General features: G+C 37.4%; 1 protein-coding gene across 2 annotated transcripts in view; it reads right to left on the minus strand.

Annotated features, from left to right (window-relative positions):
* pex5la (peroxisomal biogenesis factor 5-like a) overlaps positions 1–18,736 on the minus strand; it is a 125,084-nt gene that overhangs the window by 11,004 nt on the left and 95,344 nt on the right. Inside the window, exons 4-9 of one of the 2 annotated variants that reach the window (XM_052017954.1) lie at positions 17,757–17,966; positions 11,300–11,423; positions 6,426–6,525; positions 5,029–5,124; positions 2,589–2,705; positions 1,911–2,054 (exon numbers count right to left, since the gene is read on the minus strand). In XM_052017954.1, coding sequence (XP_051873914.1) covers positions 1,911–2,054; positions 2,589–2,705; positions 5,029–5,124; positions 6,426–6,525; positions 11,300–11,423; positions 17,757–17,966 — 791 coding nt within the window. The remainder of the gene's footprint in view (positions 1–1,910; positions 2,055–2,588; positions 2,706–5,028; positions 5,125–6,425; positions 6,526–11,299; positions 11,424–17,756; positions 17,967–18,736) is intronic. The other variant, XM_052017955.1, reaches the window with a different exon arrangement.

Genomic DNA, 18,736 nt, shown 5'->3' on the forward strand with positions numbered 1-18,736 from the left:
TGTTACTATAATATGTAATAGTATGTTATAATATGTTATAGTATGGCGCCGGAAGCGTGGCGACACTCGTGGGCTGCCCCCAGATCACTCTACACAAAAGATGCATTTCACTGTGTGTTTCGATGTACATGTGACTAATAAAGATATCTTAATATAGGTGCAAAAAGAAACACATTATTTTTATTGAGACTGATCTCCAAATGAACTGGATGCAAAAGGGGAGAGAGGGAGATGTGGCTGATTGGATAGAGAGAAATGGCCTCTCTCTGTGCTGCATCATTTTATAGCCATATATTCAAGGCCAGAACTATTTCTATGTGCAGACCAGTACAGGCAAGCACAGTGATCCAGTGCTGCTGCCTCACTGCACCAGGAGTCCTGGTTTTGATGATTATCTGCGTGGAATTTACAATTTTTCCCCATGACTGCGGGTACTCTGGCTGCCTCCCACATCCCACAGATCTGCTGGTAGGTTAATTGGCGATTGTAAATTACCCCTTAGGTATGTCGCAAAAGAATCAAAGGGGGGGGTTGATGGGCATGTGAGAGAATAAATTGCAGGGCTATAGGTAGGCAAGGAGAGGGAGAAATGGGACTGACGGGAGACCTCAGCTCCGAGCTGACGTGGACTTTGTAGGCTGAATGGCCTCCTCCTTTGTTCTAGGTAAGGAAATGCACTGACCATTCTCCTATTCAACCTCTTTTTGACAAACTTTATCCTCTAAAATTAAGAACAATGCAACCATTCGCACTGCAATCTGATTAAAAATAGCATACCAATGGTTCTTACAATTGGTGCACCAACTCACTGAACAGTGAATTCTTGCATGTTCAAAACTCTTCCTCTAATTTAACCAAGTGATACAACACAACGAGCACAGGGAGTCCTGAACTCAATGACCCAAGGGTAGTGTGGAGCAATAACTTTATGTCATACCTGGATGGTTGCTTGAAGTGCAGTAACCTACAAGGTTATGGACTGAGAACTGGGATAAAAAAATAACCTAAATATTTTTTTGCAGCTATTGTCTCACTATAGCACAAGCAGAGGACACCCAATGCCCAACTGTTGCAATGCAAGATGTGACTGCTGCCATCATGGCTCTGAGCACTTCCACTCAAAGTGACTTTGAGGGCTCAAGACATGCCAGAAGTCTGTCCCCCAACAGTGCTAGGATTGTTGATGCTCTGTATCAGAGCTGTAGTAATGGCTGCATCAGAATAACAGCATTTGCGTTCCCGCAACACCTACGCTTTTGTTTTTCCTTGCTAGCCGATCAGCTCAGGATGTTGTCAGTCACATGGAGAGGGTGCAAAAGGTGGACCTGATGGAGTTTTCTTGAACTAATGCAATCTTTGTTGTGAAGATATCCCACAGTGCCGATATGTAGGATATTCCAGGATTTTGAACAACATTAACGGAGGAATAGTGATACATTTCCAAGGCGGGGAAGTGTGCAACTTGAAGATGAATTATTCAAGTGGTTGCCTTCTCAAGCACCTGTTGTCCTTCTCTATGTCTGGTAGAGGTGATGAGTTCAGGGTGTGCTGCTGAAAAGGTCTTGGCAAAGTCTAGCATTATATTTTCTAGGTTGTATACACCGCAGCCACGTTGAGTGGTGTTTGAGAGAGTGATTATCCAGGGTGATGAATTGTATAGCAATTAATTATTTGTTGTGCACAGTGTTGAACCTTTTGAGTCAGCCTGAAGTGGTGGTAGTCACTCACAGAATTAGGCTCTTCAGATATACACCAGGCAATGAAGTCTGGTTAGCACTGGCTGATTGTTGAAAAAACTCTCATGCTTGTAAAAACACATCAATATTACAGTTGTATCTTATTTCAACTCAAATGATTATTAGTATATTTTACTTTTTAAAACAAGTAAGTAGTACACATTGTTAGCTTACCTCTGCATCATAAGGGTCCTGCAAAACAGCTGATTCTAACAATAAGACAGCGTTGGGCAGATCTCCCTCCTTCAGCTTTTTTATTGCTTCCTCAAATGCATTGGGCCAGTCTTTGTAGGGATTGTCAGTGTGGAAATAATAGCCCTGCAGCAAAAAAATTAATAAAAAGTTATTAAAAATAATTAAATTATAGCTTCTTAGAACTAAACTGTTCTACTAAGTGGTTAGCTGGTTGATACACATCTTAATGTGTATAAATTCATCCAATATTAACTCTGTATTTGTTACTGGGTCACAACAATTCAATCATTCATGAATTATTAAACTCAACATCATTCAATTAACATCTGTTGAATTCTTTCCACCCCTCATCCCTTATTCATTTGCTGTTTTAACTGTTCACTAATGCATTTACATCCATTAAATCTTCTCCTCATCTCTTCCATCCTTGTCTGATGAGGCAGAAGCTCACGGACCATAATATCCAAATGATGAAGTATTAAAAGATTAAGATGTTGCACTTTGTACTGCTGTATCTTTCTAATTTGTCTTTACGCAAGAATTGTCATAATTTGAGGTAGAATTTGAACATTACTCATTATGTAAAGAAAATATTGCTGCCAGCAACCATTTGATTACTCAGCAGAATATTACTTTTAATGTTACATTTGAGATTACCTTCTCATGTGGGGAGATAGCTGTATTTGTTGGTGGCTGTTCACTTCCTGCAATCCAATTCCTACGTGCCATTTCCTCCCATTCATCTTGCATTTTATCCCAGAATTCTGTGTCAGACTGGGAAAGAGAAAAAAGTACAAAGGTTCAAGTGCTTTAATCACAAACGAAGATTCAACAATTCAAAAGCACTGAGAACTCTTGGCAGTAATTCATAAACATCAGATGTCTAATTAAGCTGGTGTGTCACAGTACACTGAGGTACTTGCCAGATAAAATTGAGTTAGTTTGATTGTGAATACTTATAAAAAGGAAATGGAAAGGATCCACCTTCTGTTGCTTACATAAAATACCAGCATCATTCCAGAATTAGTTTCAAAGATTTTCTTTGAATAACTATGCAACCTGAAGGACACCAGTATCTATAGTGGAAAATGCATCACAGCACAAAAAGATGTTGAATATTTGATCTGCAGCTAATAATTCACTTCCGTCCAGTAAACATGAAGTATTTAAGTCTCCTTTTCTATAACCCTAGGCAGCATTATAGATGTACAGCAACTGATTAAGTATTTAGGAATACAATTTCAATTATGGCCATCGATGGCTATTTATTAGCTTATTTGTTGCAGATATTTTTCCATAGTTTTATATACAAGGCTGTGAGGGTGTGGGCTAGGCTATTAGTTTGTGATCAATGCAGAAATTGTGTCTTGGAATTAACTGATAACTGTGAGCACTTGGCATCGTTGCTCTGTGTGAGTGAATACAACTTCTGGCACAAGTGCAGTTAAACAGAAATCTGGAGGTTTACGTCAATGATACCCTGCTCCTCCATCAGTCTTTGCAGTTGCAGTCAATACAGAATCAGTGAATATATGTCAGCTTCAGGTTTTAGACATTACTTTCACTGTTTAAACCACAAAAATATTTGTTCTGAATGACATGCAACAGAGATTTTATTGGCAGGCATTGTCATATTTATTATTGGACAACCTTTCTGGATCAGCAAATGTAATTTTATAGTCATTGAGTCTTGTTCCATCAAAACATTTCAAAATTCAAGATTTTTTTTTAGGGAAAATATTTAGTGTGGCTTCCACCTGTAGCAAACGATCTTTATTTTTCCTCTCTGTGGAATGACTAAACTATGAAAAATAGTGTGTTTTTTATTTCTTCCTCTGTTGTGTGTCGGAGCATCTGATTGGCTGATTAGCCTACCTGATGACTTTACTGTTGCTGCACACCACACATTCCAGGCCTGTTGAGAGTAGTTTGAAGGCAGGATATGCAAATAGTGGCTTGCAACCAGAGCTGTAGGAAAGGTTAGGCCAGGTGCCAGAAAAGCAAGGTCACACACGAGTTCTGCTCCAAAGGACGATGAGAAAACAATAGGCCAGCCCAGAGATAAAACCAATAGGCATACATGATTAATGCTTGGTGTATCAACAGACCTGGCTAACAGACTACACTAAATGTCAAAGAGCATTGTGCAGTCCTTGTCCTACCTTGATTATATCCTCATACATGATCTGGGACCCATTCCTTCCACCATGAAAGTGGCAATGGAGCCAAAGATTATTCAGCAATTAACGTTTGATGTCAAAGGTTCCTTTGCAATTCAAGCATAAGCCAGCCAATTTCTCAGTGAAGCAGTGGAAGTTTGGACTTAAGATACACGAATGCCATTTTGGCACCAAACTACCAGAGTTGCTGAGGGGAATGGGAGTGCAACCATCCAGGGTCAGAGTTCATGATTGTGCCTACTTCCACTCCACCATTGCCCTAACAGGCCCAGATTGTTGCCACTTATAGTGACATTGTAGAGCTCCAAGTCAATCGGGCCACTAAGGCCTTGAGCCTAATCCATAGCAGATAAGCCTCCACAATGATCTGCATTGTGCATGTGCCTGCCTCTGTCAAATTATGGCAGGGAACTAGAGGTAGTACAAGGGAAAGTAATAACAATGCAGAATGAAGTGTTACAGTTACAGAGAAAGTGCAGTACAGGCAGGCAATAAGGTGCTAGGTCATAACGAGATAGATTGTGAGGTCAAGAGTCCAGTTTATCGTACTAGTGGACTGTTCCGCTTTAAATTACACAGAGGCAGACTTCACAGGAGATATGCTTCTTTGCTTATGCAGACATTACATATCGTTGGGCACTGCAATGTACATCTGGAGTTCTTTGTGTGTTAAGTGTTAGACTCAGAGGAACCAGAACACAAATTGTGAATACGGCTAAACCAGGATAGAAGCCTCCAATTTCCATTCACAGTTTATTTTTCCATACAAATTGGATTGCTTAGCACACAAAAATGTGCCACTTCGCAATCTAATTTAAGGCCAAATGTATTTTTAAGATTTCCAAGCTGCAAAGAATTCCCCTGTCAATTTCTATATTCTAATGTCAGGAAAGAATAGAGTGGAGAAATTCAGAGACCTCAACTGCTGCCTTTGCTCTTTCAAACTCTTCCTCTGTTGACTGGTTTCGAGTCAGTAATGCACTTCCCCAACGCTGCTCCTTGGTCATCCGACTCTGGTGTGTTTCAAGACACAAAATTTTAACTTATGTTGTAATGAAAATGACTCAATTAAGAAAACATCTTTTCTAAAGTTCATGTAATATTTAAATAGAATGTCATAAGCAATATAATTATGAACTCAGGGAAGCACAGCATAAATAAAATTCTATATTATCCTAATTTAGAGGATACCTTAGAATATCTTCTTGCGTGTCTATATCACTCCATTCTCTGTCTAAATGCCTTTTAAATATTATTATAATACCTGCTAAATACCTCCCCTGGCAGTGTGTTCCGGGCATCTACCACTCTGTGTAAAAAAAAACATGCCTTGCAAATCTCCTTTAAACTTTCTCCCTCTCACCTTAAATCTATGCCCTCTAGTATTTGACATTTCCATCCTGGGAAAAAAACTATCTGCTCTATCTATGCCTCTCATAATGTTATATATTTCTTAACAGATCACCCTTCTGATGCGCTAGAGAAAACAATCCAAATTTGTCCAACTGCTCCTTATAGCCAATACTCTCTAATCCAGGCAACATCCTGGCGAACCTCTTTTGCACCCTCTCTACAGCTTCCACATCCTTCCTGTAATGTGATGACCAGAACTGCACACGATACTCCAAGTGTGGCCTAACCAAAGTTTTATACAGCTGCAACATGACTTCTGAACTTTTATACTCAGTGCCTCAACTGATAAAGGCAAGTATGCCGTATGCTTTCTTTATCACCTTATCTATTTGTTTTGCCACTTTAAAGCACTCAAGAGTTAAGGTTGGGATGCAACCTATATTTGAGTGAATGTAGTATTTAAAAATTACATGACTGTAAAGTAAATAAAACTAAATTACAAATATTCAGATTTTCTAATTAAATATTTAATTAACTGAGTCTGTGTTGAAAAAAATAGTATCAGTAACAGTGCCCATGAAATCACCAGATTATTGTAAAAATGCAGCTCATTCACACCAGGCCTTTCATAATTGGACCTCCTGCCCAAACCCATCACTGTTTGCAAGTAGCTGGTTGTTTTTGCAGAGTTCACCAAGGATGCCAATGCAAATGAGGCCTGCTGTTAAAATCTCCCTAATCTCAAACTGCAGAGGGTTTTAAGATTTATCAACCACCACAATCCAAAACCATATAACTCCTGGAGAGAGTTAAAATTGACACACAAATGTCAAAAGCATCATTTAATTTTGGCCAAATTTCCTGAAAATTTCACTGTACTTCTTCTAAAAACAAAATACTGCAACATTGTTACATATTTTAGTGCAACCTGTTCTTGATATATAATAGCAATATACACTACCTGCGTTGTTGGCATCTGTTCCAGTTCTGTTGACGATGAACGTAGTTCTGTTGCATTTTTACCAGTTGCAAATTCAGATTGGACCTTATTTTCTGTAGACCTGTATGGGATCATAAATATTTTTATTGTTTCCATAATTAAATATTTAGGACAGGCAACAATATGTACTTTCCAATGAAATAACAAAATAACTAATTATCTGTAACCAAAAACTAGCTAAGTTTTTCATCAGATACTATAAGGAATACACAAAGACTAATAGAAGGCTGTAAACAATTTTGAAAGTAATGGGACAACTTTTTCAGTTGTGAAGACTGAGTGAATTGCCATACTTATTGGCATATTGAAGGATAGCCAGTGAGAATCTACAAGGGACTTGCTGTGCATGGCAGAACTATTAAATCTTTGTTTTTTAAGATAATGTATAATGCTAATAATTCATAAAACCAACAAGTATATTATTTTAATTATTTACTTACATTTTAATAGTGTTTAAATGTCCCATGTCAAAGATTAGAACCTGTTAAAAATCAGTTACAGCCAGCAAAGCCCCGTCCTCAGCTTTGAGATCTGCCAAGGATGTTTTGAAAATGAATTTATCTTACAATTCTGCCTGGAGCCCTATTGCTTCTGAAAAGTGTACTTTCCAACTCTGGTATGCCCAGGGCCAGTGAGATAAGGCCCCCACATCCAGGCAATCTAAATGTGGTGATGGGGGACTGTGGGCAGCAATTCCCTGCTGGGGAACTAGCCCACAAGACTAACATTGAAGTAAACAATTAAAACAAATTAACACATTTTTAAAGCTTTTAAAAAATGTTAACTAAAATACATAAATATTTAAAAACATTAAACTAAGGTGATATAATCTTTAATCTTTACTTTCTCATCATTAGTCTGACAGTTCAGCACTGAAAACAAAGGGGTCTCGAATCCTGTGCCAGGTCTAATCTGGTGTGGGGTACCTGATCTCCAAATTTCAGCCAGAATAGTCTCTAATACCAGACTCTACATGGAGTTCAGTGGTGGAATGAACTGACAGATTCAGCTCTCTGAATTGGTCAGAGAGTGGAAATTCCAGATGAGACAGCAGATATATGGAAGTCCAGAGTTACTGCCATTTAAATGGATCAGTGCAACAGTTCCAGATGGAATCTGGTGAAACCCAAAAATCATTACAAAAATTTATGTAATCTTCTCAACAACTACCTAATAAATACCTTTAGTATTGAAATTACACTTCAAGTAAATTTAATGCTGGCAGTGACAAATATCAAGTTTTTCTTTAGCCATTTAACTTGGACAAGGAAATATGAATAAAGCAAATAAAATTGTTTTCTCCTTTTGTTTACTGAAAATGAATTAATTTCATGAAAGAAGCAAAAACATTACATATTGAAAGTACAATGCAGATCAGTTAGCACTCTTCCAACAGACAAGTTATCCAGTGTTAAGATGGCAAATAACAAGCTGCTGGAAGAACTCAGCGAGTCAAGCAGCACCTGTGGAAGCAAAGGGATGGTTGAAGTTTCAGGTCATGACTCTGCATCAGAGCTCCACTCCTTTGCCTCCACAGATATTGCTTGACCCACTGAATTCCTCCAGCCATTTGTCTTTTGCTCCAGATTCCAGCATCTGCAGTCTCTTGTATCTCTCTTAAAATGGCAATAGTTGGCTATCATTGCATCTTCTAGTATCCCTTGAACCAAGACTTTAACAAGGTCTTTTAATGAAACTTTAGTTTATCAGAAACATTTAAAAATATTATTGAATGTTCTTTTTCACCTCACACTCCTTCCAATACCTGGCTGCATCGCAAACTCTGAAAAAGTTAAACTCTGAACCTTTGCACCTTCATGGTTCTAAAATGTGCTTCCTAGAAGCAGACCTCATTTCATTTTTATTGCATATACATAATAATTATGCTGTAAAATGCTTTTAGTTTATATTGAATTAATTTTTGTACACATTATAGTTACTAATTTTAGTTTCATTAAAAGAAATTATGAATTTAATATGAGCTTTATTAAACGTGAATAAACAGTATACATAATATTTTATCTTAACATTACACTCACGGGGAATTCACTTTGTATTCACTCCTCATAGGTAACATTACATGAGGTTAAACAAATTACCATTTTATTTTTAAAGTCCATCCTTCATTTGATTATGAAGGAAAGACCCATTATAGCAATGAGCAGAACAACAGTTAAAAAAAAGTGAGGAATCAAAAGTTCCGAGTTATTTTTCATGGCTCTAAGGCTGTTAGGGAAAGTTTGTGCAAATATCATTTCTTCCCCCATATGTATGGAGCATAAAGAGTGGAACAAATGAGTTAGAAGAATATATCTAGCTTTAAAGATTTGATGAAAGAGAATTAGCAAAAGCTGGTCTTAACTTGGAGCTAAACATTTCAGGTTACAGGATCTTTAGAAAGATCAGGGAAGTTAGAAATGTAGCAGGAACAATATTGAAGTTGTTATTAGAATAAAATGACAGGATTTCAATAAGTTGGTCCTGCACTCAAAACACAATGTTTAGAACTTAAAATATTTTAAATTAAAAAAATTTAAATGCTGGTATAGAAAATGTTGTGCCCTGCAATAAAATTATGTGCACTACATAACATAAATTCATCAGTAAACAGGAAATAACTACGTCAACTCAAAGTTCATGCTTTTATTTCAGGGTATTTGGGCACACGATGTACCTGGCCTAGCAGAGTAGTGCCTGATGCAAAGCAGATGGGATTTCTGCAAGGGTTATGCACATGCACGGCTCAAGGATATAATGGGGCATTCATGGAAAAAAATGGCTTTCACAATAATTTGGTGATTTTTAACGGGGGCCTGCTCGAGGGGGTCTCGATCGTGGAAAGCATTGCATTTAGGTGCTCTCCAAGTTGAAAAATTTATTCTTTGCTGTTACTCTCTTTAAGCTCAGCCACGATTCCCACATGATCATGTCCCCAACTACCAACTGCGCACCCCAGTAGTTCATTATAACCTGTGTATCCCATCACACCCTATCTCCTACAACATCCTGACCCAACCCTCTGGTCCTGATTATTTCCCACCTGCCCAGGTCTCCCTTCTCTGCAAACTACCCCCACCCATTCTGCCTTGGGTATATTAGAACTTTGCAGCAGTGGCTACCACACAAAACAGATGTTGGATGCCCAAACACTGTGCTTTTGATCAACCTTTCCTGGCACTGAAGAATTTAGAGACCCCACAACCTTGATGGGACTTATTCAGGAAATCTATAAATAAATGTAGAGAGCAAGGAAATACATGTAAAAAATGGAGTTATAATGGGGTATTTTAATTTTCACATACTGAGGGAGAAGCATAAAAAGGTATATTCAAATTGTTCCTTTTAAACAAGAAACAGGAAGAAATTCATCCCCCATCATATGCACTGAACATGAGATGTAGAGTACAACACACAACAGTAAATCATATATTTAGCATGTGAGATTGAGGACCAATATTTACCCAAGGTGCCTCAGAATCAACAAGGGAACAGGCAATATTATATGTATTGAGAAGTAACAGTCCAATGTTAGTTAATATCTTTCTAATAGTAAGTGGTCCAGATTTTGCCAGTATCTAGGTGGTTTTGTCAACAGGAATCAACATTAGCAATCATCCAATTTACTTAGACTCATCCGTGGACCTTCCCTTTGGAACATGTGGCGATTAGAAAGCTAAAATAGAAAAATATAACTTATTGTGAATTTTTCTCTACTGGGAACTTCCAAACAAAGGAACAAAATCTTAAAGATTAAAGCTGGATCATTTAGAATAAAGTGCAGTGAAAATCTGGAACTTTTTACCCCAATAAGGGTGTGGGTGCAGAATCAACTGGACTTTTCAAGACCAAGATTAAGGGATTTTTGTGGGTAAACTAATCAAGGGATGTAGAAGATAGGTAAGGAAGAGGTAACAATCATTCAATATCTGATAGAACAGTGAAACAGAGTCTTAATGGCTTATTTCTGTTCTTATGTTCAGCCAGGTTTTGATACCAAGTTAATCCAATCTCAGGATAAGGGCTGTTTCATATACTGATTCCACTTTAATCATAATTGTGTTTTTAACTGCTGTCAGACTTATTACACAGGGGAAGCTGTGTACAACATTGAGCTGTGATCACTAATGCCTTGTGTTGCTAAGGACAATCATCTAAATTGGGATGATATAATAGTCTACTGTGTTTGTTGAAATGGGAGTGATTTCTTCTGAGATTAACATTCAGTTGGTAGGAAAAGTTTACTGAGGAGAGATCTGCAAAAACAAAAATTTGGTCTGTTCCTCGCTTAAAATAACTCACATATATTCTGCAAGTTTGGTTATAATATTTGTTTATATATTTTGTTCAGATATTCTTCCTGGGTAAAAGATTTCAACTACAAAGACATTTGGTGACATGTCATTGTATTCCCCTCTGAATGTGGTTGGAGAATGTCACAAGATCACAAGACAAGGGAGCAGAAGCAGGCCATTCGGCCCATTGAGTCTGCTCCAAGGAAAAGGGAAAAAAGAGAAATGAGAAATGGGGAAGGGGGGGGGAGGAAACAAAACAAAATGTGGTCAGCATTCAGACCTTGTGCAGTTTCAATCTACAATTAATTATTTAACTTGAAGTCCTCTAAAACATATGAGGTAAAGAATAATATCGCTGGTTTCAGATCAGAATGGATTCAGTCTGAATAGGTAAACTGAGCTTTCTCATGAATCTAAGAACAAATGCAAGCAAAAAACTCAGATTATAACATTTACCTCAGCAGCATATGGTACCTCACAGTCACAGGGTTATGGTGCAGTGTCACTAAATGTAACCAGAGACAAGTAAGAGAGAATAGTTACCAGAGGAACTCTTGTGAGGCAACCCTGTTGGAACACCTCCTTTCTGTAACCCAGTGTTCCTCAGGAGTCTTTACATTCTGCAAGTTCACTTCTTCCCATTTCTCTATACGTGGTGGGATACTAACTAAACAAAGTTGAAAAGAAACATTGTTATAGCCAGGCAAGAAAAAAAATATTCTGCTTTTATTCTGCTCCTGGTTGACAAAGTATATATTCTTCAGTTTGTAAGCAGAGTGATCTATTTTTAGCAAAAAACAGAGACACAAGCAACTGCATATGCTGTAAACTGGAGCAAAAAAATAAACTGCTGGAAGAACTCAGAGGCTCGAGCAGCATCTGTGAAGGCAAAGGCATGGTCGATGTTTTGGGCTGAGACCCTGCATCAGGACTACTTTTAACCTTTTATGTAGTAGTTGAAACTTTATTCATGTTCAATTAAGATATTTTACTTTCTAATTAGAGAGGAAATGAAAAGTTTGGCTCAATTTGGTGGAAGTGTCAAATACTAGTGGGCATAGGTTTAAGGCGATGGGGGGGATGTTTAAAGGAGATCTGCAGGGCATTTTTTTTTACACAGAGAATGGGAGGTGCCTGGAACACACTGCCAGGGGAGATGGTAGCAGCAGATATGATAGCAATGTTTAAGAGGCATTTAGACAGACACATTAACAGGCAGGGAAAAGAGGGTTACGGGTCATGTGCAGGCAAATGGTATTATTAGATTGGCATCATTGTCGGCACAGACTTGGTGGACCTAAAGCCTATGGATAGATACTGGGGACTCTGGCATCATCTTTTACTCCAACGGATAAAGGCCAATTCATCCTATTTTAAGTCACATTTAGGTTTGTTTTGTAATGCATATTTTATGATATTTGAGCAAATGTGGTAATAGTGGTGGAATCTATAATATATACCACATTATCATTGAACAAAACCAGATGAAAGCAACAATACTAAATTGTGCCAATTCTTTCAGTGCTATAAAATTACCCATAATTTACCATTAAATCATCTCATTACCTCACTTGCAGATTTTACAATTAACACGGACACTAAAAGCAATTCACCAAAATGCAACTGAGTAAAAAAATCCACATTGTAATAAATTCACTAACCTCAAAGCTCCCATTATTTCAGAATTTTTAACGATTACTTTGAAAAAATGTTGTGATGCTCTACATACTAAGCAACAAATACTGACAAAGGTTATTGAGCTCAAGGGGAAATGTTTAAAATAATTACCCTCAAATTAAAAAAAAATAAAACCTGTAACTGGGCGAAAAGTTGTTATTGTTATGCCCATATTTTTAAGTTTTATTTTAAGTTTTATTTACAGCGTGGTAACAGGCCCTTCCGGCCCAACGAGTCCATGCCGCCCATTTTTAAACCCAAATTAACCTACCCGTACGTCTTTGCAATGTGGGAGGAAACCGGAGCACCCGGAGGAAACCCACGCAGACGCGGGAGAACGTACAAACTCCTTACAGATAGCGACGGGAATCGAACCCCGATCGCTGGCGCTGTAATAGCATCACGCTAACCGCCGCCATATTTTAGTTAGAGAGGAAGGGTGAACAGTCCAATTTTGGGGTGCAGCACCCCAAAGCTGCTGAGAACTGGGAATTTCTAATGCAAGCCCTTAATATTGGTTAGTTATAGGTCTAATAGCTATTATACAGACACTGTGCAATATTTAAAGCATGCTGAGCACGTGTCCAACTTGTCCCACTCAGAATACTTTAGTGGTCCCTGCCTGCTATCTTCTCCATACAGTTAACTCCAACAAACTCCCTCTACTATTGTCTGCTACCAGCAAAGGAGGTGGCCCAAGACTCAGGGGATACAATACACAAGATGTCTGTGGAGGTGAGACAAGCATCTCATGTATCTATGGAGCATTCAGATGATTTGCTTTGCTGGACTTAATTTTCCTAAAGTGAATATTCTATCCAGACCAATAACAATAACTGCCACTTGTATCATGTCTTTAATGGAGCAGAATCAATGTAAGCCGATTCGCAAGACCATTATCAAATGGAAAAAAGTGATGCCAAATCACTCAAGGGCATGTTAAAGCAATCTGGTCACAGAGGTACTAAAGGAGTTCCTGAAGGAAAGAATTAAAGACAGATGGTTAGGGAGGGAATTCCAGAGCTGGAGCCTTGGCAGCTGATTACATTCAGGGATGAGCCAGTGGCAAGAACTGGTGCACACAAGTATCTGAAGGCTACAGGGCTGGAGGAGATTGCTGTGCTAGAGAGGAGTGAGATGATGGAGGAACTTAAGACAGAGATGAGGATTTCAAAATAAGGATGATAAGTTTAAAAATCAAGGTCATGTTCAACTGTAAGCTATTATAGCTCTGCAAGCCCAGAAGTGATAGGCAGAGTTTGGTGAGAATTAAGACATGGGTGGTAAAGATATGAGTGATGGAGTTGACAGAGAGTGGAACAAGAGATCAGAAAAAAACCTATATCGTTTGATGCCATTGACATAATTGTCACCATCTGGGCTCCCTCTTCAGCCTGCCAACTTGTAAAACTCAAACAAAATGGTGAGAACCACAGCAAAGTGGCACCAACTTCTATCAGTCCATTTTGGACACAGTTTCCTTTGGGTAGAATTTTGACTTTGTTCACGGAACTGCAGTACCAAAGCACCATCTCCTCACTGTCCTAATCTATCCCTCTGATATTCCATTCCATTCAAATCAAAGAAATCAAATATCAAGAGGGAAGTACAATAGGTGGCCAATACTAGATCATATGTTTCACATCAGTGACCACAGACAAATTTCTAACTTCTTTCTGGTGGATGGAAGACTGAAAATTCAACTTAGTTTTTCATGGGCTCAAAGTGAACTATCCTCTATACAAAAACTTTTTTTCTGTAAACTTAATCTTCTGGCATTTAACAAAATTAAAGGATTGAAAACATATACAATAAATGCTGCAGTCCCACGGCTCATGAATCAATTCCATTTCTGGAATATGTACCACATATTAACAGTGCAAAATTTATACATTAAATATCCTTGTATATGTTTTCATATAATCATACAATCTATCAATGAACACTTACATATCTATCAATGAACACTTACATATCTATCATAAAGGATCCATTACTCTTTAAATCAGAAACAAAGCTGGTTCTCAAGTAAATTTACACAGATGCAGATCCTGATACTATTATCAGTCATTTATATTTATTTTATATCCAATCCCTTCTACAACCTCTTTTGTTTCATATTCAATCATTCCATCCATATTTTACACTTGTCTGGATTGGTTTTACATAAATTTTATCATAGTGTAAAGCATCTTGCACTTTTCATTGATTTTAAAACGATGTTAACATCCCAAGCTTACTTCTTACTCATTGTTATGTTGTTTTGAACAGCTATCTAAGTTAGGTAAATGGTGGTCTAAAGACGACTCTGCAAAGAGATGGCTCATGTATTCCATTTCAATTAGAGGTTATAGAGATCTTCCACACTTTTTTATGATGAAATAAAACATGAAATTTTAATTTTGTGGTTGGTAAAATTCTATGAAGCAGTACAAGCTGTCTCATGTTAATTTGAAAGGGTCTTCTGTGCTGATACCATGGCATAAATGCTCTAGACATGTCAATAAAGATGAACAAATGTGAACTTCGGATATTTAAAACATTTCAAGACAGGAAAATTGAATTTCTAAGCAAAGCAATAGTTTAAAACAAAAATAGGTGTAACATGAAAATAAAACCCACATGCAAAGAAAATGTGAAAGCAATACATTTTAAATAGATAGTTGTAGCTGTTAATTACCTATTAATCTCATAATAAACATTAAACTTATTTTTAATACATAAAATCATGGCGTATTTAATCAGTTAAATTAGTCTCAGTAATAAAACAGAAAATGTTAGAAATCCTCATCAGAGCTTACATTTCAGATTTATGACTTTTCACCGGCACTGATACAAAAATGATAAACAACAGGATATAGATCAGGTGGAAAGTTGCGTGGAGCATTGGCAAACGGAATTTAATTCTGACAAGTGTAGGATGATGCAATTGGGAAATCAAATAGCAGTTGGACATATATAGTATTATGGGGCACTAAGGAATATCGATGAACAGAGACCTAGGGATCCAATTCCATAGTTCCTTGAAACTGGCAACACATGTAGATAGAGTGGTGAAGAGACATATGGCATGTTTACCTTCATAGGTCAGGGCACAGAATGCAAGGGTTGGGACATTATGTTGCAACTTGCAGCCTAATGTGCAGTTCTGGTCACCACGCTATAGGAAGGATGTGAATGCACTAGGGAGAGTGCAGAGGAGGTTCAGCAGGCTGTTGCCTGGATCTGAGGACTTTAGTTATGGGGAGAGGTTGGTTAGGCTGGACTTATTTTTCCTAGAGTGGAGGAGGCTGAGGGGTGACATGGTAGAAGTATATGATTATGTCAGGCATAGATAGGGTAGATGGTCTAAATCTTTTTCCTATGGCAGAACCATGAAAACAAGAGGGCAAAGGTTTAAGATGAGAAGAAGGAGCTTAAAGGGAATTTGAGGGAAATTTTTTTTTATTACACAAAGAGTGGTTGATATCTGGAATATGCAGCCATAGGAGGTGGTAGAATCGGATACAATTTCCAAGTTTAAGAGGCATTCAAAGACTTAAATAGATAAGGCATAGAAGGGTACAGACCTAATGCAGGCAAATGGGATTGGAGCAGATGGGCAAAACAGACTGGCAAAGATGTGGTGGGCTGAAGGACTTGTTTCTGTGGTGTACAACTCTACGACTCAATTTAACAAATTTAGCATTTCAGGTTGTTAGGTTTGCATCAGGTCTGGTGCTTCTGACAAATGTTAACCCAAAATGTTAATTTCAATCAGTGATGAATATTTCTTGGATTTTCTAGCCTAGAAAGTGGTCCCATTTGTACATTGTCCAATGCATTAGTTGAACATAAAAATAAGCTTTTGCACACATTAGATCACTCTGATGATAATTTCCATGTCGATTAGCAGCTGACCTGGCAGAACCCATTTAGCATGGCTAATATTTGCCTGGTATCAATCATGCAGTATATGATATCATAGGTTCTGGAGCACATTTCTTCAAAACTGCAGAAAATGGAGCTTTGGGACTTTGGGGTTGGAGGGGGCGGGGTGGTAGGAAACCTAGAACCTTTGTCACATCTGGTGGAATTTGGAAATGAGTCATCAAGCCAAGTGGCCATACGGTCACATCAATGTCCCACACACAACCTCTCTGAGCTTCACTGTTCATTGTTTGCAAGATATTTAATAATTCAATGAAGCTCCCTGATCCTAGCTAGTTTTTAAAATAATCATGCATGACTTGCACATAGTGATCACTGGACTGGTTATCAGCAATTTATAGCAATTTAGTAATTGTAATGGTCATAGTAATTTAGAAATCAAAAGGGTCAGTTCATTGCAGGAGGTGCAGACACATTGGAGAGGACCATGTACCCCACCTCCTCCGGTTTTTTCTCCTCTCCATGTTTTTTCTGATGCCATACTATGGCTGTGAGAGTTATTTAAGCATTGATAACTCCCCTGCAGTTAACACATAAATGATGTGGCTGCTCCAAGCTCTGCATAAAGATCCTGACTGTATAGCACTAAATTTTTATACATCTTTAACCAATTTTGAAACCCCTCAGCAGATGAGAATAAATCTTGGCACTACACACAGCATATACAGTATCTATTGTGCCAAAGAGGGTGAACAATTTCTAGGCATTTGATTTTTATTTCAAGTATCTGCAGTAATTTTCTTTAGTTGTACTCTAATTTCAGTTACTCCTTCCACCATTTATTCAGTCCAGTAAAACAAAATTTGTGAGCTCAATAACAAAAACTTTCTGCACTGTAAAGCTCCAATGTTGCCTAAGTATTTAAGCAAATGTACATAAAAATACATCCTTCTAACATAAGGCAATCATAATTTATGCTCTATGAAATGTGAAAGGCATATTAATAAAATGAAAGCAGAAAATGTATACATGCAAATGTATATATGGCAGAAACAATATGATTCATTTTATTTACTAAGTAGTTCAACAATTTTCATATGTTTGAAAATTTAAATTTGTTGGCATTTTATTATGAAAGTGAAAATGATTAAAGGCACAAAATTAAAAATCGACATGTTCAGGAAATCCCAAAAAATAATAAGAAAATGTCTGAAAACTTAGAAGTTCAGTCACCATCCATCAAGAGTATAAACAAGTTGTGGACCCTTCTTCGAATTAAATTTCAGTGCCTTTATAGATTTATGTGCCTTATTTTAAATGGTTGCTCAGTTTATGCAAAATGTATAAGGGTTACCTAAAATTTAAACGTTTAGGCAGAATGGCAGGGAAACTTAAAATAATGTTAATGTCCACAGAATATAATGAAATAATTCAGGATTCATTTGGTTCATACCAGCATCCAGGGATGGTCTATGTGGGGATTTGACACTCTGAGTATTTTGCTCAATTTCTACTTTGATTAGATCGGTGTCATCTGGCTCTTTTCTAAAGGAGGCAGGTTTAGCTGCTTCACCTCTTGAGGCAACATCAGATTTCTTTGTCTTACTACTGCTTGTCATAGCTGGCTCCATAAGGTCCAAGAGATCCAAAGCTGGTGACAGAACTGCAATATTAAATGGTGTTATTAAAAGTGAATGAACAGTAAGGCAACTTAGTAAAGTTGATTTACATTAGTTTTCTTGTGGAAGTATTTTGATAACAGCATTTCAGCCTTTTTTATCTTTAAAATTACTTCCCATAAGTAATTTTTGACTTTGTTTGTCATTTTCCGTACAGGTTTGCATCCATTTTTTGAAATGGCTGGAATATTACGTGCAGTTGAGTCAAACTTCTGATATAAAACAGATGAGACTCTAAACCAGCACTGTTAAGTAGAAAAATACAAATTATCTTAAATCTTTCTATAAGAATTAGGAAAAATTACAGATTTTTAAAATTCTGTATCTAAGCATTTTACATGTAATTAGATTCAACAATAAACTATAGTAATGAAACTTTCATGCCATTCTCCCAGTGGGGATGTTGTGCTCAAAAGAGTTAGTGGGCAGAGAAAAGACTAATACACTGCTGCCTTAATTCATCAGCCCATGTTTCCTGCTGTTGCAGCTTTTCAGATAAAAGAATTGCTCCTCACAGGAAAAGCAAATACATTTTTAAAATAAAATTACAGGTGTTAATTGTTCATCTGGTTGGTTGCAGGAATGTACAAGCAAAATATAATGTTACATTTACTGTTTGTATCATGTATTGCTATCTTTGCTATAATGATACTGTTTTTGTGTCAACTGCAATTGTTCTACATATTCTTTGAAAATCTGTTGTATAATCCCACTCATGATTTATTTGCTCATTCTTTACTTTGTCCTTCATTAT

Source organism: Pristis pectinata, chromosome 6 (assembly GCF_009764475.1).
Source record: "Pristis pectinata isolate sPriPec2 chromosome 6, sPriPec2.1.pri, whole genome shotgun sequence".
NCBI classification, from domain to species: Eukaryota; Metazoa; Chordata; class Chondrichthyes; order Rhinopristiformes; family Pristidae; genus Pristis; species Pristis pectinata.